This window comes from Pygocentrus nattereri, chromosome 13 (assembly GCF_015220715.1).
Source record: "Pygocentrus nattereri isolate fPygNat1 chromosome 13, fPygNat1.pri, whole genome shotgun sequence".
Taxonomy (NCBI): Eukaryota; Metazoa; Chordata; class Actinopteri; order Characiformes; family Serrasalmidae; genus Pygocentrus; species Pygocentrus nattereri.
In genome coordinates, this window is record NC_051223.1 from 15093940 (window position 1) to 15116878 (window position 22939).

Sequence of the window (22939 nt, forward strand, 5' to 3'; positions counted from 1 at the left end):
CTGTTTCCAAACGAAGCAGACGCTTTTCTATATTCTGGCTTGTTAAATGTACCTGCAGTGATAGCTACATGTCAATAGTTTAAATATCGCTTATTCACAAGCTGTGCACCCGAACCAATATGCAGTCATTTGCCCCAGCATTTCATCTGTGCGCTATACTACATTCGGCTGCTTACTGCATAAGTGTTATCTATGCAGCAGTGAAGCTGTTACTTAACAAAATATTGTTTGTGCCACATCTGTTAACTTACCACTACAAGTGTAGTCTCAAACGAAAGAGCTATGCAGGAGCTGGACTACTTGTCCTACTTCAGCTTTATTGGCAGAGAACAACAGTAATAAGTAACGCAAGGGAATTAGCTCCCTCCTGTGTCCATCAATGCAAACAGCCCTGAGGGCGCAAATACATAATACGTCTCCCTATTATCACGGGGTTGTTTTAAAGACCTGAACTTATGACAGGCTTTCAATAGGAAAACGATTGGTGGCGTTCACGTTGTACCATTAAGTTTCAGAAGTCGCATTATATTCTGCATGTTAAGATAATCTGTGAAACACATTACTGAAACACACTAGTGACATAAAAAAAGACATTTTGTTCATTATATAATCAACCTTGCACGGTATTTTTTTATTTCTGAGAGATAAACTCAGCTATTTGTAATGAAAGATATTGCTACCCACCAAACATGCCCTTATGGATCCAGTGTGGGGCCTTTGTGGGCTACAAATTAGGCATGTGGGCTGCCCATAGCCGGGCCCTAGTCAGTTGTGAAACCTGGGGCACGTGCGGGCCCCCATGTTAGGTTTCACGCCTCGGTTTCATGACTGACTAGGGCCCATCTAATAATGCCCAATGATGACAGCTCCTCAAGCCCTCATATGAGAGCTTAGAGTTGTCCTGCATGTGCTCATGGTTTCACAACAGGAGCCCACTTCAGGAAGAGCCACACACAGACCTTATATTATACTGTAAGGTGGGCTGCCACCATGTGTCCCCAGTTTCACAACAGACCGAGGCCCCACTTTGGGAAGCCCGTGCACAGCCCGTATATGAGGACTTAGTGTTTTCTGGCAACATGGGGTCCACATGTGCCCCTGGTTTTAAGGCCGAGCATGACTATGTTAGGGCCCCTGGTGGCAGCTTACTTCAAACTCTGACTCATGTTTCACAACTGACTTGGGGCCTATTTTAGGAAGCCCACACTGAGCCTTCATATCAAGGCTTAGGGTGGCCAACAAACATAGGGACCCACACATACCCCCGGATTCACAAATGACTGAGGGACGAATTTTTAGTCCATCATGGCCCCACACTGGACCCACATAGGCATGGGCATTGCTGGGATGTGGGCCTCCATGTTTCCATTATTTCACATTATTTGCAGACAACTGACACTTATGCTATTTTATATGGGGCAACCGACACACAGCCTCTTTTGTACTCTTTCAGTGTGCCTGTAAACATAGCTCTCCGTGGGTACACACACACAGGCACGAGAGTACTCCCAAGTTACTGCAGTTTATTAGTTACTATGGTTTATTGGTGGTATGATGTGGATTTCCCCGCTGTGGGACTGATAAAGGATTATCTTATCTTAAATCAGGAAAGATAATGTGTAACATACATGTAGTTTGGGTATGTTACATGATAAAAAAAACTGAATTGCACTGAGAAGTTACAGCTGGTATTTGTAGTAAACTAATTTTATATATATATATATATATATATATATATATATATATATATATATATAGGTATTATGTTGGTATATTTTCGCCACATGCTCCGGACCTTAGTAACTATCAAGGGTGATATCACGGGACTATAAGTATTTGAAAAACATTCATAATTTCTGTGATGCGAGATACAAGTCAAAAACTAAAAAGTTCTAAATTATGTTCTAAACTATACATTTCAAAAGAACAATACGTTATACACTTCAAGTAAGTGTTTTCAGAAATATAGGGACACGGCGACATAATTTAAAGAACGGATAAAAATAAAGAAAAATAATCAACAGGTCAACACGTTCACACAAAGACCAAACGCCGCATTAACTTCCCGGTGTTCGGGTGTTGTTTTCTATAATCTGACTCACAATCTATATGTTTACGTTTGCTCTGGGTTTTCAAGTGTGCACACCAGCCCGTTCACAAACCGTGAGGCAGCAGCCGCTCCTCCGGATCACAGACTCTACAGTACTAAATAGCGGCTTTCTAAGAGCGCTCCTACATTAAAGCGCTTCTTCAAAGGAACGTATCCATTGACCTGTGGGGTAAATAATGAAGACCGCTCAAATGCGATCGCTTTATTGACTCAAACCGACTTAAATAAAGCATGTAGCACCTAAACGCAGACATGTTGGCGGACGTGCTTGCAGACCCGACTCCGCCATGTCGGCTTCTTCAGAGCGGCTGCTGGTTGGTTGTAATCTCAGTTACCCGGATGGACCCGTGGGGTAACTACGTCATTGTTCACCGCCGGACGCTCTCTGGATATTAGAATGGACGAACACAACTAAATCTTATTAATAAAATTACAGGTAGGCGCCTTATTTCATTTTAACGTGCTGTCCGTTCGTCCTGTTTGCTCTATGCAGCGTGCTTGTCGTTGGGTGGCTGATTCCGTGTGTTTAGCGTGAACTGAGCACCGGTTTGCGCGGTGAGTTTTTGATGGCGAGAGTGGGGCCAACGTTTCCTCGGCCAACCGCACGCCGGCGAATTTTAAATTCTCGAGCCCCTCCTATTCGGGTCTTCCCCAGCTCTTGTGCGGAGATGTTTAAAACGCGGAGCTAATTGAGCCGGAGCTCGAAAAGAGACGTGGGATAGACGGAGGGTGTACATGTGTGAACTGTACAGTCAGTCCCTTGTTCGCTGGTAGGTTAGTTGTCTAGCGCGCGGCGCGTCACTACTGCCCCAGCGTTCCATCTGTATTGTTACGTTTCGCCGTTACCATGGCGTTCACTTAGTTACACAAGACACCTCTCGCGCTTCACAAGCAAACAGCAGGCCTCAGACTAATAATCTTCGCTAGCTGAATTTCTTTCTCTTACGGTAAACTGTCGACACAGACTACTGTTACTGTTCCATATTTTCTAGCCGGTTTGGGACCAAGGCCTATACGGTTCACGAAAGCCTCAACTAGCTTTACTAGCTCGCTGTTATTGGCGGACGAAGGTGGGAGGGAGGCGGTGTTTCGATTTTACCACGACAGACGGATAGTGCGTGGGTCACAAGTCACGCCATGTTCTATATGGCAAGGCAATTAGCTGCAAAACACCCCAGTAACAGCCTGAAAGTGTCACAAAACACATTTTGTTTGTTATATGCAGTGCACGTTTTCGATTTTCGAAACCACGACGGGAGAGAGAGATCCCCGGCTATTCAAAATCAAAGCTAATGCTAATTAGCCAGCTAGCCAAGTTATTGTGATAAAGCCTGAGCTAAAATGAAATTCACAGTTCGACAAGCAGTAAAAAGCTCGTCTCTGTGGCGTCGTTACGGCCATTTAAGAGGGATGGCTATCGTTTTTTTATGTTTAAACCTACAACAGAGATTCGTTTTTGTTTCAAGTTCAAGGTTTCACTAATGTCGACGTTCCGAATGCGTTTCCTGTAAGTCACGTGCTGCAACTGGAGCACGGCAGCCAACAATCTGTTCATGTTTCTCAACAGTGTTGTGACAGCAGAATATGTGCAAACATTTACGGGGAATGCTTGTGTATTAAAACGGTCCATCGAATCCCTCTAGCCATTATCTTAATTAGATTCCGTGATACCTTGTAGCTGACTGTTGGATGCATTTTTACCTGATGAAGCTTGTGAATGGTTTAGTTCATAATGAAGTTTACATTATGTTGAAGTTGCCAGCGATTTATTGAACATATAAACATTTTATACTTGTTAAATATCTACTATTTGCACTACCTGTGTATGGAATGCATCGTGTTGCATGCATGAGCTTTTGTGCTAAATATGCATGTGGTTCAGATCACACGTATTTTAACATGGTTACAATGGTTATTGTGTGCATTTAGTTCAATTATGTAAAAAAATGAAACATATGTGAATTTATCAAGTCAATTGGACAAAAACATGGATGGGGTCATAAGTTGGCTTAGTTACAAAAGATTTTTAGCTAGAAAAAAACTATTTATTATACTTAAATAAATGGTCTTTTTCAAAGTACCAAAAGCTGCAATCAGACAAGGTCCAATGCTGAAATCATTAATGTAATTATTTATGTGCTCTCTCACAGAAATGAACAATGACCATAGTTGACAAACCATCAGAGAAATCTGACCTTGAGTCAGTGCGGGGCAAGCACTCCAGCTCCCTGACTCCCATAACCTCTAGAGACATGGACGGCAGCAGTTCCAGCTGGAGTGTAAGCTCTTCTGCCACAGAGCTCTCAAGGGCCAAGACAGCCTGTATGGCTCCCAGCATCGGAGCAGCTGTGTACGACAGCAGCACAGTACTTCCGACTGAGAGGCCCAAGGAGCAAGGCAAGTAGCCCTCAGTTCATTCCAAGTGCATGGGATGGTGAGGAATTTATCATGACATGAGTGAATGCACAATATATTGATATATCTTAATGTCAAATTAATTTTTTTATCTTAAAACAACAATAAGCTACAATTTAAATAAAATTGAATTTCTCCTCAGTACTACTACAGTTAATTGTTCAGATTATAACGATGTAAATGTCCTGTTGACCGTAACAATAGGCTGTTTACTCCAATGCACCCTCTTAAAATGACACTGGGAATCATTCAAAAATATGAGTTTTTTTTTCCCTTACGTTTGTTTTTGAGAAAGGTCCTAAGAAAAAGTGTCAGATTCTTGACCTGTTCTTTAAGAATAATTGCAACTTTTTGCTCTTGAAGGTGCATAGATTCTATTCTTACATAAGAACAAATCCTTTTTCTACTTTTCTGCTTAAGATCCAGTGGTGAATGAGGCACACTGATTGTATAGCCATTTAAAATGAACACAATTGCTGGGCTTTTGATAGAGGTGTATTGCTTTATGAATAGTTTGGAAGAGGCTTAAGATTTTTAAAGGAACTGTCTTGTTTTTTCGTACAGTGGTGATGTCCTGTGGGGATGGCATCGCTCTTCCTCAGAAAGTCCTGTTTCCACCAGAGCGTCTCAGCTTGAAGTGGACCCAAGTCCATCGAATTGGAGCAGGTCTCCAGAACCTGGGCAACACATGTTTTCTCAATTCTGCTCTTCAGTGTCTTTCCTACACTGCTCCCCTTGCCAATTACCTGCTTTCCAAAGAGCATTCCAAAACATGTAAGTCATCATGCTCCTGCTGCAAGATTTCTTATGTCTAATCTGTTTAGCCCTACACACACACACACACACATATATATTGTATGTGTGTGTGAGGCCTGAAGATACATTTTTTTCCAATGTATATAAATTACATTGTGGAATACCAAAGACCAGTTGCCCTCATGATTGCTTTGTTTTCCCTCAAAGGTCATGAGCCTGGGTTCTGCATGTTGTGTACAATGCAAAACCACGTTATCCAGGTGTTTGCCAACTCGGGAAATGTCATCAAACCCATTAGCGTGTTGAATGAACTTAAACGTGAGTTGACACCTTCTGATAAATTAAAGTAAAAGACTACTCCTCTTCAGATTTAAGTGTTTTAAAATATGTCCTATTGGTTTTCCTCTAGGGATTGCAAAGCATTTTCGTTTTGGGAGTCAAGAAGATGCACATGAGTTCTTGCGGTACACCGTGGATGCTATGCAAAAGTCCTGCCTGCCTGGAAATAAGTAAGTCTGGATGGATGTTGGAAGTATGTTGTGGGAAAAAAAATACTGTTTCATTCAGTATTAGGATTTTATTCCCAAAGTTAATATGGCATGGTCAAGTATTGTTGTTATTTATACAGGATGTCAATATCAGAGCTCCATATTGACTAGCTGTATGTTTGATGTTAGCTAGCTGTTGATTGTTGTCACAAACATTTTTGTACTGTAGATACACTATTCCTGGATATGCCCATATGTACAAGCTTTGTATTTATTTATTTTGCCTGTATTGCTGTATGTGAGGACCCATAGGGGGGTTTAAAGTTTGTGGTTTAAGTTGCTTATGAAGGCCTGATATAGATTGCTAAATCTCTGGCTGAGATTGGTGTAAAGTTGGCTTGTTAAACATATTATTTTCTGCTTTAGACAGCATAATTACACAAAAGCCAGACATGTTGTTGTTTGTGTATCTCTGATTGTATGTCTCTAATCTTGTTGACATTTTTTTTTTTATCAGACTGGACAGGCAAACACAGGCAACCACTCTGATCCATCAGATATTTGGAGGCTATCTGCGGTCCAGAGGTGAGTTTGCCAATTACACATTTCTGCTTTTATCATTCTGTGTGCATCTTAATTGAGCACTACTTTTGTTTTCCAGTAAGTTGACACATTATCTCAGTGTGCACTGTTATTCAGCTGATATCTGATATTTATTTGATATCTGGTGAGGTTGATGTTGATTTATTTTTTTCATTCCACAGTGAAGTGTCTGAATTGCAAAGCGGTGTCAGATACATTTGATCCTTATTTGGATATTGCACTTGACATTAAGGTAACAGCACATTTTAGTATCATTCAATTTTTTTTTACTGCTCTAAAGATTAAATGATAACTATAACATGCCATCACAAGTGTTTTCAGGTTAGAAATTCATGCCTTAAGTTCTAAACCAGTTATGTTCTGCATCTATTAAACTGTTGTTCTGTCTTGCAGACTGCCCAGAATATTACCAAAGCTTTTGAGCAGTTTGTTAAGCCTGAGCAGCTTGATGGGGACAATGCCTACAAGTGCGCTAAGTAAGTGTTACATTAACACCAAATGAATATCTTTTTCATCTATCTGCTGTAGATTAACAATACATGCTCCAAATGTATTTTGGAGTGTATTGTTGGATTTATAGTGACTGCTGATTTCAAGTTCACAGAGTAAGCTTTATTTTACCTGCATTTATTAAAACGTAAACAACAAACGGTTTGGATGCTAAATGCGTTTGAAGCTTATTAAATAACAACAGAGAGGTTGGCACAATGACCTTGTTGCTGGTTTTGTTGGGTGCACCATTTTATCATTGTAGAACACCATGTTCTTTCATGTACAAATATCTGGGACAAGGGTGGGACAAAAATATATTGTTATTAAAGCTTCTGGTGTGTATTGTATTTCATTTAGGGCTTCATTGTCAATTCTTTTCTTCTTATAGATGTAAGAAAATGGTTCAAGCTTCAAAGAGGTTCACCATTCACCGCAGCTCCAATGTGCTCACTGTCTCACTAAAACGCTTTGCTAACTACAATGGAGGCAAAATTGCCAAGGTATGGTATAAAACTAAGATTTTTTATAGGTACTTCAGACAAGTTGTTTGGTATGATGTTACAATTTTTCAAGCTTACAGAGCAGTACTGAACATTTGCTGTAATATGTGGTGCCCTCTGCATAGGATGTGAGATACTCTGAGTATTTCGACATGCGACCATTCATGTCCCAGTCCCATGGGGAGCCACAGTTGTACTGTCTGTATGCTGTGCTGGTACACTCAGGCTTTAGCTGCCATGCTGGACACTACTACTGTTATGTAAAGGTTAGACTTGCTTCACATATTCCGTGCTCAACATTTATTACAGTTTATCCAGATTTGAATGATGAGTTAATAATGAGAATAACAAGGAAATGTGTGTTCCTTTGTTTCAGGCTAGTAATGGGCAGTGGTATCAGATGAATGATTCATCAGTGTCCGTCAGTGACATAAGATCGGTGCTGAATCAGCAGGCATACTTGCTGTTCTATATCAGGTAAGACTCGTTCACTCAGTAAGGCGTAAACAGATTTTTGAGTTAGGATATACTGCTGTAGTGAATAAACATTAGAAATGTAAATGTAAAACCCTTTTCCCCGCTTCTAATTTCTTTATAGGTCAACAGAGCAAAAAAGTGGCGGAGATTTCAGCCACATGAATCGTGCTCCAGGCCAGTCGTCCCCTCGCCCAGTTGTAACACCCAAGATAAATGGGCTTCAGTATACCTCCACATCCTTCATTGGGCCACAGCTTCCTCCTCACATGTTAAAGGTACAGCCACAGCAATGTATGACATGCATGAACAGTGACTCTTATAATTGAACTCTATTAATTATAATTGGTGTAGACTAGCCTAAACCAGTGTTTTATATGCTGTTTTGCTGGTGTGGCTCCCTGTGGTCAGAAATTTCTGTCCCTGTCTTATAGATTCTCACTAACAAGCTCTTATATGTACTTCGCAGAGTAACTCTTATGTCAATGGGAATGGCTCCTCGAAGGAATACCTCAATGGTTCCAAGCCCAGCAGCAGTTTAAGCAGCGGCATGACCAAAACAGGCTCCAGTCTGTCTGTCTCTTCTTCTTCTACGTCCTCTTCCTCCACAACGCATCAGCTTCTCCATCCCTCGGGCATCTCTGAGCCACCAAAGAGGCCCAAGCTGACCTTTCACATTGGCCAGGGAAAGACGGCACGTCCCAGCCAGACCCAGCCTAGCCCTAGCTTTTCTGCGACCTCAGCTACTCAAGGTCACCCACAGCCCTCATCTTCATCACTGTCTACCTCAGACCCCCAGCACCCTGTGCAGGTAAACGGGACGCCTGCTAGTTACAGCGGAGCAGCTTTCCTGGTTCCCTACAGCCAGGAGTCATCCGAGGAGTCCGACCAGGAGGGTGGAGTTTTGGACAATGGTAAAGCTAAGCCTTACAACATTGCCAAGGCAGCCAATGGGAAAAATGGGATGAATAGTGTCCTTTCCCATAGCTCTAGCTTGCTTGCCCCTAAAACCAACAGCTCAAACAGCTTCTCTGTGACACACACGCATGAAAATGGATCAGGACACAGTGCTCAGAATGGACATCACAAAGTCAATGGCTTCAAACATGCTGATAAGGTATGAAATCATCTGTAACATAATTGCAACATAATTGGTTCATACTTGGCATTTTTCATTGTCTAACTTGGCCATTATATATATAGATTTATTGTATTTTATTTGATACACCCTCTGGGAAAGCAGAAAATAATCATTTTATTCTTTTGATTATTTGGTTTGTATATCAAAACGGCACCTCCATACTTGTTAAGGTTTTGCCTTTTTAAGTAGTTTAAGTTGGTCATGGTTGAGTTATTAAAGCACACACAAGACAAAGTAAAAAATAGTAGTACTTTTTTGCTGTATGTCTAGATACTTGTACATTTACACTGCTAAAACTTTAACTTGAAAATTTGCAAATGGTGCATATAGTTAATCTGATGCATCCACTTGTTAAACTGAAACTTAACAATTTTTTGACTGCTTTTTTTCAGGCTACAGGAAGTATAGCTTCTGCATCTTCCATCATCAGCTCTTCTAACAGTTTGGATGCCCAGCCCAGACCCAGTGTGACATGGTAAGCAAATCACCAGCGTTTTTCACTTGGGTCTTTCAAATATAAAAGCATGCCACAGCACTGGAGCAAAATACATACATACATACAAATCTTTTTTTTTTTCCCCCTTTGTTCAGCTCCAAGCCTGTGAGTCCTGATCGCCCCCACTGTCCTTTACCAGTCACTGAAAGGACTAAAGTGCTGTCTGACCCTGTTTCTCATAATGTCACGTACTCACCTGGTGCTCATTCTGCCACCGAGACAATGGCTAAGTCCACAGAACAGACTACTGACACCCAGGCAGCCTTAACAGACTGTACAGAGTCGGTTCGCTGCCCTGCAGTGGAGAGCACTATAGGGCCCTCTCAGACCAACCAGTCCATTCTAAGCCTGCAAGTGAGTGATGAATGCGCAGGTCCATACGGGCCAAAGACATCACCAGAGGCTTTCAGGCACATTATTGGGGGAGGCAAAGAAGAGACAAATATGTCTCAGTCAGACAAGCCTGGCTCTCGAGAAGGAAAGAGATTGGTTGAGGAGCGAGAGATGGATCAAGATAGAGATTTGGACCGGTCTCATGTTTCTGTCACCACAAAGGACAGAGATCGAGACAAAGAGAGGCACAGACATTACAGAGATCGTGAGGACAGGAGCAGAGAACGATATGGATATGGCCATCGGCTCGACAGAAGCCACCGTGTACCCAGGGAGCGCTCGTCCAGTCGAGAAAGGCACTACCGAGAACGATCAGTAGATAGATACCGGGACAGACATTCTTATTACCGACGAGACCACCACTACCATGACAAAAGAAGCAGGGATCGAGACAAGGACAGGAGGTACCAGCCCAGTGCCTATGATGCTCGGCCTCGCTTCTCTGGCCATTACTCCCGGGATGGGGGTTCTAGCCACTGGCGCCGCACTACAGAGGACGGTCGCGACAGGTGGCACTACAGTGGCGAGGAGAGTAGCTCTAGAGCAAAGCCGTCACCCCCTTGTTCCGTCAGCCCGGCATCCAGACACTCCACAAGAAAACGCAGCCTGTCGAATGATGGCAAAGCGTCCGAGGAGCGCAGAGCCAAGAAACACAAGAAGTCAAAGAAAAAGAACAAAGACAAGCACAGGTGAGTGAGGTTTTATTCAGACTAAGGATGACCTGAGCTGATCAAGCAATGTTTAATTTTTCCAGTTTTAGTTAAGTATGACCACTTTAACACACAATCGCTTCAACCCTGTAGGACTTCAGAAAAGGATGTATCTGACAGGAATGAGGACAGCAGCTCCAGGCGCCACAAAAAAAAGAAAAAGAAAAAGAAGAGGAGGGATGAGGAGAGAAGGCGTGCTGACAGCCGCTCCACCCCCAGCTCAGTCGAGCATGACTGGAAGGCCAAGAGTACAGAGGAGAGAGGCAGTCGCAAGCGCCGCCGCAGCTCAGACCGAGAGGACTCTCCTCACAGTGCAAAACACGTTTGCACTGAAGCCCGCCCGCAACTCAATGGTCGTTCAGGTACATAACATTACTTTTTATTATACGTTGAAAGACTGCATTTCAGACAAGTTTGCATTTCACACGCTTTGGCAGACCCATATACTTTGAAATGTTAATGAACTCTTATTACCTGTGTACTGCAGATAATGGTGTTAGCCATTACAATGGGACTGTTCATGAATTGTGTCATACTGGCACGGATGAGCAATGGAAATACAGACATTTGAACCACATTTCCACTAACAGTGGTGGGAAGACAGACTTATGTGGAGGACGAAATGGAGACACTGGGACCATGTGCCACAGAGGTGTTTCCTCTGCAGATGTAAGTATATTTTGCTCTTAGAAATCATGCTTTTTTTTTTTGGGAATTGTAGTATTATTAAACTGATTACTATCACCATGTAGAGCAAACAGGGTAGGCAATATAGCAAAAAATATATCATAATACTTAAGGCATGTTCATGATACACAGTATATTGTGTTGTTTCACTTGTCAGATGTAATGCAACCAGGAAAACACTAGTGGCACATTTATAAAAAGAAAAAAACAACTAGTAAATTAATAAAATGATGTAATAACAAGCTGATGTCTAATCAGCCACTTATGCAGTTACTATACACTGGTCATTATTTACTCTTGGCCTGTTTGTTTATTTATTTAATTAATTATTGTTGGTACATGCATAGTTATGTTATCACAATAATATATCATCATATCACCCATCCCTATCAAAGAGTAGCCTAATCATTGAGCACATCTCTTGACTTTGGTTTCCACAGGAGCTCGCTAATGTTCTGTAAAGAGTGATCCTGTCTCATACTCAAGGTGAGCGATCCTGACAGTATTTCAGATTAGGGCTGCACAATATATCAGATTTTCAGCATTGTCACAATATGAGTTTACACGATAAACACATCGTACACATCGTTTGAGTGACAATGACAGAACAGATCAAATTTCCTCATGTATGCAGGGATTGAACCCTTCTCTCTGACAATGCAGGGCGAGTGACTTAACCTTTAGGATAAACAGCAAATTACAAAACGCACACGTGCACAGCTCAAAGACTGCTCCATACTGAAGAACAAGCCTATAAAAATGCATCAAACATTGTCTTTCAAGTGTACACCCAGTATTGTCTTTTAAGTATACAGGACAGTCATGGCTACTATCACAACAATATAACTAAATATAAACAATGATAACTAAATATAAATAAACAAAATTTTATTTTTTTATTGTGTGGCTATGTAAAACATCCAAAATAAAAGTGTATACTTGCAGTCAGAGGCACAGTATTTTAATAATAATTTATCACTTCTCATGTCATCGTGATATCTGACAGCTTTATCAAACATCACAGGCATTTCCATACAGCCCTATTTCAGAATATTGTAGAATTGCAGCAGTTGCAAAATAGATGTAGTCACACATTATTATTATTATTATTATTATTATTATTATTATTATTCCTTTTAATAAAGTTCTTTTTTTTTTCTTTCAAGACTTGGAACACCATGGACACAAACTTGAGGAAAAAGGAAAAACTCTACAGCTTCAGAATGAGCTCCTAAATACTGAAAGGGTGCTTTAACAACATACTGTATTTTTAAGACACAAGATGTTTTATTTTTTTTTTAACGTTACCAATTTTCTTTTTCTTTTTTTAATCATACTGTACAGTTGAACTTTTGAAGCAAAACTCAATGAAAAAAAAAAAAAAGGAAAAAAAAAAGTTAATATATACAATTAAAACAGATTAAGAAGCCTGGAGCTTTAACATCAGAATTGCTGCTCAGACATAGACTCAGGACTTTCTCACTTGTGAAGATGAGACGAATTCTCCCTTTAAGGATACGTACCTGGAAGTGAGAGGAAAACTCAACCAACATGCTGCATAAGAGGAGAAAGACTGCACTCGTCTCCCGGCTGCAAGCTATGATGTCACCATTCTCACATATCTGTTTCAGACTATCTCAACGGAGCAGACTTTGCTGTTGCTACGTGTGCACTTACACCACAGTTAACCTGGACACACTTGAGGACACCTTTTGAGATTTGCTTTGCTCCCCCCACCCACAGCAAACCTCCTTTTTGAACCCACCCCCCCTTTTTGTAACTCTTTGTGGCATTATTCTCTTTGTTTTTTCTCTTTTATTCAAGCAAAATATAGGCATTTATGTTCCACAATATCATGTATGGCTATGGATTATTTTACGTGTGAGCTGTGTTTTGTTTTTAAAGAATTACCTTGTCAAAAATACTGTGAATTTAAGTTGAACTGTATTATCAGTTATTGTTTTCAGTCCTGTATCAGGAACCAGTATAGACACTTCTGTTAGTAAAAACCACTCAGCATAATGTAGGCCATGTTCTGACATGTCAGCCCCCCCTTTTTACAGCAAAAGGAAGTAAAAATGGTATATTCATTCATTTTACTGTAGCATGTCAAAATAAATTTATACATTGTACATTATACACTGATTGAGGGAAAAGGCCTTAATGTCTACAATTGTAATATTTTCTCTCAGTATGTTTACAATATTTGTTGGGGTGAATGGATATGTATGCGATGATGGTTTGAGTGTTTGGCTTTGTATAGGGTGAGGTCTGTTCTCCCCTTTTGGATTAAAAAAAAAAGAAAGACTTGTGTGGCTGCTACTTCACTGGACATTATTTGATAGTGTCAGTTTATGGCTCATTAAGCTTTCTGTGTTAGTTTTAATCTACTTTCTTTAACATAAATCTACCTTCGTTGTGTTTGTCTTGGGAGTTTTCAAGCTGGGGGCAGCAAGCTTGATACTGCAATCAGTTCCTTCTTTAGTCCAGTTTTCACTTATTTAAATTTCACTGACTACATCCAGTGAAGTATAAGACTACTCTTTTAAGACTATTTCTTTGGTTTTAGTTTGTTATACCATAATGTAGTACTCTGGTCATACTTTTATCCTGCTGCCTGACCTTGTTTTAAGCTTCCTGTTGCTGTAACTCCAAGTTATAGAGGCAGGCTAAGCACAGTTTATGTCAGTTACTTCACATTTTGAAGGTTCAGAGTTAAACTCAGCTATGATTTTCATAGAGAATTGGATTCACCCTGGGGAATATATATTTGGGGAAACTCACCTTGGTGTTCGCCTTAATATTCAACTTGCATTAGTGTCTGGTTGTGGGCTTTATCAAGTCAATAGAATATTTTTATGAGAGAAATGCCTGTAATTCTCAAAGTATAACAAGTCCCAAAAGCAAAGGTGTACCATTTGATTTAAAAAAACATTAAGGCATCATACACATGGGGTGACAAGACACCAGCAAGAGAAATCTCTTTACAGACCTGTAAAGATATAAACATAGAAAACAAGGTAGCACATTACTTCAGCAAAACTTTCTTTTCTTGACACACAGACACAACAATGACTAGAATATTAAAATTGAAGGAGCCTCAGAAATGCTGAATGACCAAAGTTGAGCAAGCTTGAGCTTAGCTAATAAATTCTAAAGCTTGACATTTCCAGCATTTCATTTAACCAGTCCTGCTGATTTACATGACATAGAAAATAAAACAACAATCTGAAATACATTTTAATTATATGATGATGGATTTACTGGATATTTAGTATAAGCATAAGTTCACTCCTAAAAATAAACATGCCAAAAAGGGTTCTTCGCAGTGACGCCATGGAAGATCCTCTTTTGGTTCCCCAAGGAACCTTCCAAAGATCAGTTTCTTTGTAAAAGAGATGTATAAACTAATAATAACCGAAGAGAGAAGTATAAATTATGTTAAAAATGCGGCTGCAGTCAGCCAGTAGAGGTCAGCGTAGTCTAACTGCCCCCAGTGCCAGGTAGTATGGCGTCAGAAAGGTTCATACAGTTGTAAGTAAGAAGAAGAGGGACCATTTCACAGCTGTCCAAAAAGCAAGAAATAAAAGAAAAGCTACACACACAATACACAAGTAAATACTACTGTCCATTTGTCCATTTTCCACATCGTACAGACACAAATTCTCTATTTTATCTGTAGATCACAATGTAAAGTATGCAACAACTGTGGGGGTCTTTGCCTGCGGAGAGTGTCGTCTTTGCTGATGCTAAACCACAGGTCTCCCTTAACCCCCTCCAGCTTTGGGGGTTCCAGAGTGATTAAGAGAGGCTCCCCTGCAGCCGAGCAGCCGGTGGACTCTCCATTAGAGCTCTGGCAAAAGGTCACCCAGCTCTTACTTCTTAGCGGCCACCCGCCGCTTTCTTGTCGCCAGCATTTCGTAGAAAGGGTCCCTACTGATGCTGGCCCTGCAAAGAACAGAGGGCCAAATAAATTGATGTCTATAATCTTGTTTCGCTCGCATAAAAACTACAATGGAGTGTTTTCAGGCAATATGGTTCTGTTTACTACTGAACTAACTAAAATGACATTTGACATATAAAAAGAACATACAGCAGAGTGTAAAGGTCTTAGGCACATAAGCACATTATTTAAAACCATCTCTTGGCAAACTGTTTGTTCTTGTAAACACAATATGTCATTAGAAGAGATGCAAATAAATCTAGAGTAAAAACTAAGTATTTCTTACTTTCATAAAAGTAGTTGATGTCTTGTGAGCTATTTTGGAGAACAGAGTTTGTTTTCAGATTTCTCCTGGACGCCCCCAGCCAGCACTTAGATTTGTAAAGTTCCATCACCAGCTCACTTGACTGATTTAGGTATTAAATGATAACCACAAACATTACTGGGCTGCCATGAAAAGAGGCCTGGAAATGGTTACATGAACACAGGTAACATACTAAAATCACTACTAAAATAAATAATTTTTATATTACTTTTAATAAATTAATTACAAGCAGCTTTTTAACTGTAACTTAAGCAGATACTTAAAATTTTTGCACAGTACTGTACATCTTCAAAACGGTAATTTAACAGGAGAAGGCAAACACCTTCTTTGCATCAGTTGATTAAGCACCAACACTTGGACTAATCCAAACACCAATGGGTGTGACACCAAGAACAGAGAAGAGAAAAAAACCCTGATATACACTATATTGCCAAAAGTATTCACTCACCCATCCAAATCATTGAATTCAGTTGTTCCAATCTGTTCCATGGCCGCAGGTGTATAAAACCAAGCACCTAGGCATGCAGATTGCTTCTACAAACATTTGTGGAAGAATGCGTCACGCTCAGGAGCTCAGTGAATTCTAGCATGGTACCGTGATAGGATGCCACCTATACAACAAGTCCAGTCGTGAAATTTCCTAAATATTAAATATTCCACAGTCAACTGCCAGTGGCATTATAACAAAGTGTAAGTGTTTGGGAACGATAGCAACCTGCAAACTTCATGTGGCCTTTAGATTAGCTCAAGAACAGTGCATTGAGCGCTTCATAGAATGGTTTCCATGGCTGAGCAGCCATGCTCACATGCTTATATCACCCAGCGCAATGCAAAGCGTCGAATGCAGTGGTGTGAAGCACTCCCACTGGACTCTAGAGCAGTGGAGGCGTGTTCTCTGGAGTGACTAATCATACTTCCGTCTGGCAATCCAATGGACGAGTCTGTGTTTGGTGGATGCCAGGAGAACGGTACTTGTCTGACTGCATTGTGTCAAGTGTAAAGTTTGGTGGAGGGGGGATTATGGTGTGGTGTTGTTTTTCAGGAGTTGGGCTCGGCCCCTTAGTTCCAGTGAAAGGAACTCTTAATGCTTCAGCAGACCAAGAGATTTTGGGCAATTTCATGGTCCCAACTTTGTGGGAACAGTTTGGGGATGGCCCCTTCCTGTTCCAACATGACTGCACACCAGAGCACAAAGCAAGGTCCATAAAGACATGGATGAGCGAGTTTGGTGTGGAAGAATTTGACTGGCCTGCACAGACTCCTGACCTCAACCTGGTAGAACGCCTTTGGGATGAATTAGAGCGGAGACTGCAAGAGAGGCCTTCTTGTCCAACATCAGTGTCTGACCTCTCAAATGCACTTCTGGAAGAATGGTCAAAATTCCCATAAACACACTCATAAACCTTGTGGAAAGCCTTCCCAGAGACGTTGATGCGGTTATAAAATACCCCATTTTAAAAGTGCATTAGTGTTTAGGGGGCTACTTTTACTTTTATTCTTTACATTTTACTTCTGAATCTGTACTGTACTTCTGAAACTGTACTGTTTCAGAATTTGTGTACTTTTGCCACATCTGGACACTAGACAAATACAATTTCTGGGAAAACAGGAGTTCTAAAATCCCCAAACGCATTGTGTTAGTAAAAAAAGTGGAATTTTCAAAATGTCTGCATAATTAAATGGTCAAACATCTAGAGTCAGAATTGTTCATAGTGCTGGGGAAAGGAAGCAGATGCCTGAAGAGTTTTTGCCTCTAAAACCTCCCTCACAGAAGGTTATTACATTATATTGTTATGTTGATGTCAGACATACTTTAAGAAGGTTTTATGGCGCAAAATATATACTTTTAAAAGTCATTCAAGGCAGAGGGGTCGTGTATTATGTTGTGAGCCAAAATAGCCCCCAAAGAAAACTTATTTTTTCCAGATTTGCCACTATGTTACCATTATGAACAACACATAAAAATATCAGAATACACACACAGGTTCACAGGTGGTTTTGAATAGTAATTAAAATAGCAATTTTTGCTTTGTGTACATTGTGACCCCTGGTTCCTTTCACTATCGCTGCAAAAAACTAAGCTGGCAAGTTTCTGTATCATTTCACATCATCATTCTGAATCATTTCACATCAAACCACTCTCAATGATTTTGTTTACATCTCAATGACTGAATTATAGAGAAATTTTGAAAAAATCTGTGGAAATCCCTTTTAAGGTGCTGTGGTGGGCAAGAGGGGCAAAAGGCCCCTGGGTTCCCGGCACTTCCACAGGACATGCTGAGGCAGCCTTTACTATACAAACAATCTGCACTGACCACAGTGGAGAGAGACACGCTATAATAACAGTGAGGGAACACATCGCCTGAATGCTCACACAGAGCAGTTCCCCACAACGATATATAATTCAGTAACCTTCAAATCAGCTGTAGCTGTAAAAATGCCATTTGTATGTTCCATTTTTCAGAGTTTCAACCAGGCTTTACTGTTACACAGTACTTGACAAAAGTACATTTTCCCCAAAAAGTATTATATGTAACGTGCAGTATTCAGCAGTCAGATAATTTGTCCTGAATAACAGGGGTGCAATGTGTCAGTGATTGCTGTGCATATTTTTTTCCTGAGTGTGATGGGACAACGAAAGAGACTTTCCAGAGTCTGGCAGCATTAGCCTGTTACGGCTGAAGCAAAAGACTAAACTGAGTCCTTGATTCAGAAATACATTCATATGTGACAAATGGTCCACATTCATGCTTATAGGAAAGGAGCTACAGAATAAGTGAAGGTAAACTTAAGCTTTGCTCTCTCCAACAATAAGTGCAGTTTTATCCACTGCAGATCCACTGATCTTCACTGACTGAGAAGTCTGGTCACCCTGGGTCCAGCGCGCATATCGTCTCCACAGTGTGAGAAAGTGATTGTGCCCATCACAATCAAGAGCACAGCAGCAAATCTGGCACGGATCCATATTCCTCCTTTAGCAGTATCAATATGGTGAAGGGAAAGTCTGAAGTCATGAGTTAATCTGCTGTGTACAACATGCTTTATATGTGTATATGTTTTTGTATTATGTACTGTCCAATTTGTATGTACCAATTGTACCAGGACAACTTCCTATTACTGTGCAAAGTGCACTTCTCTATATAAGTGTCCAGATTCTGAGGTGTAGGCATAGCATTTTTCAGCTACAGTATTACGAAATGCAATACCTCACAAAGATGCACTGACCAACCCTTCATTAAGTTCACCTGCTTGTCACTACACTCGTCCATTTTGTCAGCTCCATTTACAGGAGCACTTTGTAGTTCTACATCTATAGACTGTAGTTCATCTGTCTCTCTTCATACTGTGTTAGCCCCCTTTTAGCCTGTTCTTCAATGCTCAGGACCCTCACAGGACCCCCACAGAGCAGGAGTTATTTGGGTGGTGGATGTCACTGCAGTGACACTGATGTGGTGGTGGTGTTTTAATGTGTGTTGTATTAGTAGTAGATCAGATGCAGCAGTGACACTGTGTCCACTTATTGTCTATTCACCTTTAGTCAGAGACAGTAGTTCATATGTTGCTGTGTTTGTGTTAGTCATGCTCCAGTCCTTCATCAGTGGACATTGGACATAGGATGCTGTTGGCTGGATAATTATGGTTGATGGACTATTCTCAGTCCACTGGTGACACTGCTGTGTCTGATCCACTCAGATCAGATTAAACATATACTGGAGAATCTCATTTCACCACTAGTAGAAATTCTTGTTGTGTTAAACAGAGGCTGCTAATAAAGTAAAGGTTTCCGCATTAAACACTGTCATATACTAACGCTACAGGTTCTAGTAGTATGTTCCATGCTATGTCTTATGTTGGAGCGGCTTCACAGCTCTTGGTAAAGGCTTCAGAGTTCTATGGCAGGTTCTCAACTTTTGCTAATAGTTCTGCAGAGGTGGACAAAGTACACAAATCATGTACTTGAGTTAAAGTAGATACACCCAAGGTAAAATATTACTCCAGTAAAGTCCTTACTCTAGACCTCCACTTCAGTAAAAGTACAAAAGTATTTGGCTTCAAATGTACTTAAGTATCGAAAGTAAAAGATTACTAAACTATTAAAAGATAACTAAAAGATTAATTATGGCTCTAATGTTCCGTTTTCATTTTTATAACATGACTCGCTTCATGAACTCATTTTAGGTGAAAATACTCCAGCATCTCTCTTAGTAAACCAGTCTTTTAATAGAACGTCATTAATTAGTGACGCTGACGTCTATTAAAATGATCATAAGCACAAAACACTGAAGGCAAACAGTTTCCATCAGGGAGAACCGAGTGGCTCTGAAATCACTTTTACAAACAAGCAAAGTTTCAGTTTAAGATTACTTTGTACATTAGTTACAAGTTGAATAAAAACTGGCTTTAAACTCAGGTTCACAAATAAGTTTTCCTTTACTGTATTGATCTGTAGGCCTCTGTTCATAAACATAAACTAACCAAAACTAATTTACTATAAAATGAAAGTGTTTGTATGAATTGATAAAACAACAAACATGCCGGTCACAACTGCATATGTGTACATATTCCTATACTGTGGTCTATTTACACAAAGTTAAGGTAACTCCATGATTTAGGTAGAGGTATGTGCTCCCAAATTTTTTACGCTGCTGCACTGACGTTGAACTGTGTGCTTGGACTGGGTCGGTATGACCAACAGGTCAAAACAAGCTCAGAACAAAGTGCCGCTGTGCCCTGATTGGTTTTCTGGCTTCGCGCTTCTTTTGTTTTGACATGTTACGTTTTTATACACACAGAAACCAAAAGGAACGACAGATTTCTCAAAATGTAGTGGAGTAAAAAGTCAGATATTAGACTCTGAAATGTAGTGGAGTGAAAGTAAAAAGTCATCCAAAATGGAAATACTTAAAGTACAGATACACAAAAAAACTACTTAAGTACAGTAACTAATTACATTTACTTAGTTACTGTCCATCACTGTAGTTCTGTATGATAGTAATACAAAGAGAACATAGTGAACATTTTTAATGGTGATTTTTAATGATTCTTTCGTTGCAAATATAGCATTTATGTACCCATGCCCATATTTAAACCCGTATTTAAAATTACATTAAGAACTTAGTTTTATAACATTAAATACGTTTTTAAAAAATGCCTTGTTTTTGTGAATTTTTTTTATTTTATTTTTTTAAATAACTAACCACACACTGTTGTTTGTGGGGCAGGCAATTCTTAAAATGGGGCTACAACAGAAACACATCCATAGTAAACACACTGGTATGCCCTTCAGCAAATGTGTGATGGTATCTCACTTGGTATCTCACTTGAGCCTAAAAAGAAACTCCTTTTCAGTTCATCTCCACTGAAGGACTCATAGCAGCCAATTTCTTGGCAAAGTGTGCTTCCCTTCAGACTGATAAAACCTGCTGCATGGAAGTGCATGCACATGGACATGTGGACAGCCAAGCAGAATTGACCTGACAAAATCCCAATAGTTAAATCCCCATAGCTGACTATGGATAAGAGACACTGTGTATACGTAGGCGGAGCATCTGAGGCTGAGACCAAGAGGGGTTTCACACTTTTTTGAATAATGGTTCTTGCTGTGCATCTCCCTGTTGTTAAGCATTAACAGTGTCTGAACTGTCAGTCAGCTGTGCTCGCCAGCTATCGTTTCAGCATGTACAGGCAGAAATTTTAACAACTATTATTAACTAGCAATCATCGTGCACCATGATTTCAATCCATGAGGTTCCTCAATTGCTAACCCCCCTCCATTACAACTGTCACTAATCTGATTGGTCAGTACAGAAAAAATGCTCATGACTGGTCATAGCAATGTCCATGAGTCTTACTTGATGGATTTGATCCACTCCTCCTTCTCCTCAGGTGTAGGGGCTGATATTCTGTACACCACGTGGTTCCCCTCCACCACTCTGCCATCCGCCTCCGTCTTACACGCCTTGATCACTTGTCCTTTATGGCTCGGGTTGTAGAGCTCAAAGCAGTTCTAAAAGATTAAATGATCAAACCTTTACTACCCCTTACAATTTGGTTTACAGTCACATGCTCATATTATTGTGTGTGTCACAATGGGATGACTAACATGGGGATTTAAGCAGTGCTTACCGGTTTTCTTGGCTCCTCCACTTCTCTTATGCTGAGGTTCTCAAGTGGAATGATCCCTCTTGGCTCCTTATCCTGGGCATATATGAGTAATATTCCAGTCATTCTAATTTAATGTGGTCTTTCAGCAAAAAATCAAATGTACAGAGTTTTTCAGCCAAGACATATTTGGTTTCTTGTTTCTTTGATTTTGCACTAGGCTAATGTAGCTAACAAATTGTGTTTCTGCTTCTTAAGCTTTTACTCCACCAGTTAGAAACATGCAAACTTTATGTAATCTCAAATAGACTTGTTTATGTGGTTTCTAAATCTCAGACAATGACATTATTATCTAAAAGAATGGACACGATATAACTAAAAACAATAGTAGCAGCCACACTGAAGCCTGAGTTTTATCTGTACTTTGCCATTTTAAACAATATGTGGTGTTAATATAACAATGTCATAGTGTCAGAAACCACATAAGCTAGTCGATTCAAAAAGACTTAATTATTTAACACAGCTTGAAGCAAGTGTGTGATGACTGTGAGGCCCTTGCTACATTGGCTACGTAGCAATATTATCCCAGATGGTTGCTAAGATGATGCTAGAATACTTATATGATGGTGACATAAGAGAAGTGTCTAAAAACATTTGGCTGCAGAGCATGTACTGAACGTGTTGGAATAACAGGTAGACATATAAGCATTCTACATTATACTAGTGGAATGATTCAGTTTCACAATGCTAAGCATTCATTCCTAGAGAAGAAATAAATGTTTAAACGAACATAGTTTTAGCCAGTGGTTGTCTTTAGCTTCATCAGTCCTCTTTGGTTTAATGTGCAGATCACATAAATGCTGTGTGTAGCTCTGTGAATTTTTGGCTGAACCATTAGTTTTAAAGTGTTCATTTGTCATTAAAACAATTAGTTTGAGGACTTATACTGCAATGTGTTCACTGGATGAAGTAGGAGAAGCTTACGAAAGAGTGGGATTAAGTGGAGAAACAGATTGCAATAGCTATTATTTGTCTAAATCTGGCACACTATTGCTGAAGAAAGCACTATTTCTAAGCTGCTGATGAGAGCGCACAGCAGGGTGGTGATTGCCTTGGGAATGCCAGCTCAGCTCTCACGAACTGGTGGACTTGCTTTAAACTGGCCACATGTTTTACTGGACCCTCTCCAGATGTTACAGCTGTGCTGGGTTAACTGTTGAGGGCACAAAGGAAAGCATCTCATCTGATAAACCAACCACAAAGATAAATGGGATTTCTCTCACATTCCTTTACTCTTCTTTACT

General features: G+C 40.2%; 2 protein-coding genes across 2 annotated transcripts in view; one reads left to right on the plus strand and one right to left on the minus strand.

Moving 5' to 3' along the window:
• The first annotated feature begins 2305 nt into the window (after positions 1 to 2305).
• On the plus strand, positions 2306 to 13572 carry usp42 (ubiquitin specific peptidase 42). The gene is made up of 19 exons (XM_017705566.2): positions 2306 to 2546; positions 4261 to 4507; positions 5090 to 5299; positions 5489 to 5599; positions 5691 to 5790; positions 6287 to 6354; positions 6534 to 6604; positions 6766 to 6848; positions 7253 to 7364; positions 7490 to 7630; positions 7741 to 7841; positions 7963 to 8116; positions 8308 to 8955; positions 9372 to 9454; positions 9571 to 10557; positions 10672 to 10940; positions 11066 to 11247; positions 11706 to 11751; positions 12432 to 13572. The coding sequence occupies exons 2-18, from the start codon at positions 4270 to 4272 to the stop codon at positions 11724 to 11726; spliced, it is 3579 nt and encodes a 1192-aa protein (XP_017561055.1). The 5' UTR covers positions 2306 to 2546; positions 4261 to 4269; the 3' UTR covers positions 11727 to 11751; positions 12432 to 13572.
• Positions 13573 to 14297: 725 nt separating this feature from the next.
• cyth3a (cytohesin 3a) overlaps positions 14298 to 22939 on the minus strand; it is a 28775-nt gene continuing 20133 nt past the window's right edge. Inside the window, exons 11-13 of the mRNA XM_017705570.2 lie at positions 21660 to 21731; positions 21386 to 21540; positions 14298 to 15213 (exon numbers count right to left, since the gene is read on the minus strand). Coding sequence (XP_017561059.1) covers positions 15141 to 15213; positions 21386 to 21540; positions 21660 to 21731 — 300 coding nt within the window. The 3' untranslated portion in view covers positions 14298 to 15140. The remainder of the gene's footprint in view (positions 15214 to 21385; positions 21541 to 21659; positions 21732 to 22939) is intronic.

Bases quoted from the DNA above. Each gene is read 5' to 3' on its own strand.
- usp42 (XM_017705566.2), top strand. From the start codon at position 4,270: ATGACCATAGTTGACAAACCATCAGAGAAATCTGACCTTGAGTCAGTG. The intron at 5,791-6,286 runs GTAAGTCTGGAT...TTTTTTTATCAG, and splicing joins TCCTGCCTGCCTGGAAATAA to ACTGGACAGGCAAACACAGG. The intron at 10,941-11,065 runs GTACATAACATT...TGTGTACTGCAG, and splicing joins GCAACTCAATGGTCGTTCAG to ATAATGGTGTTAGCCATTAC.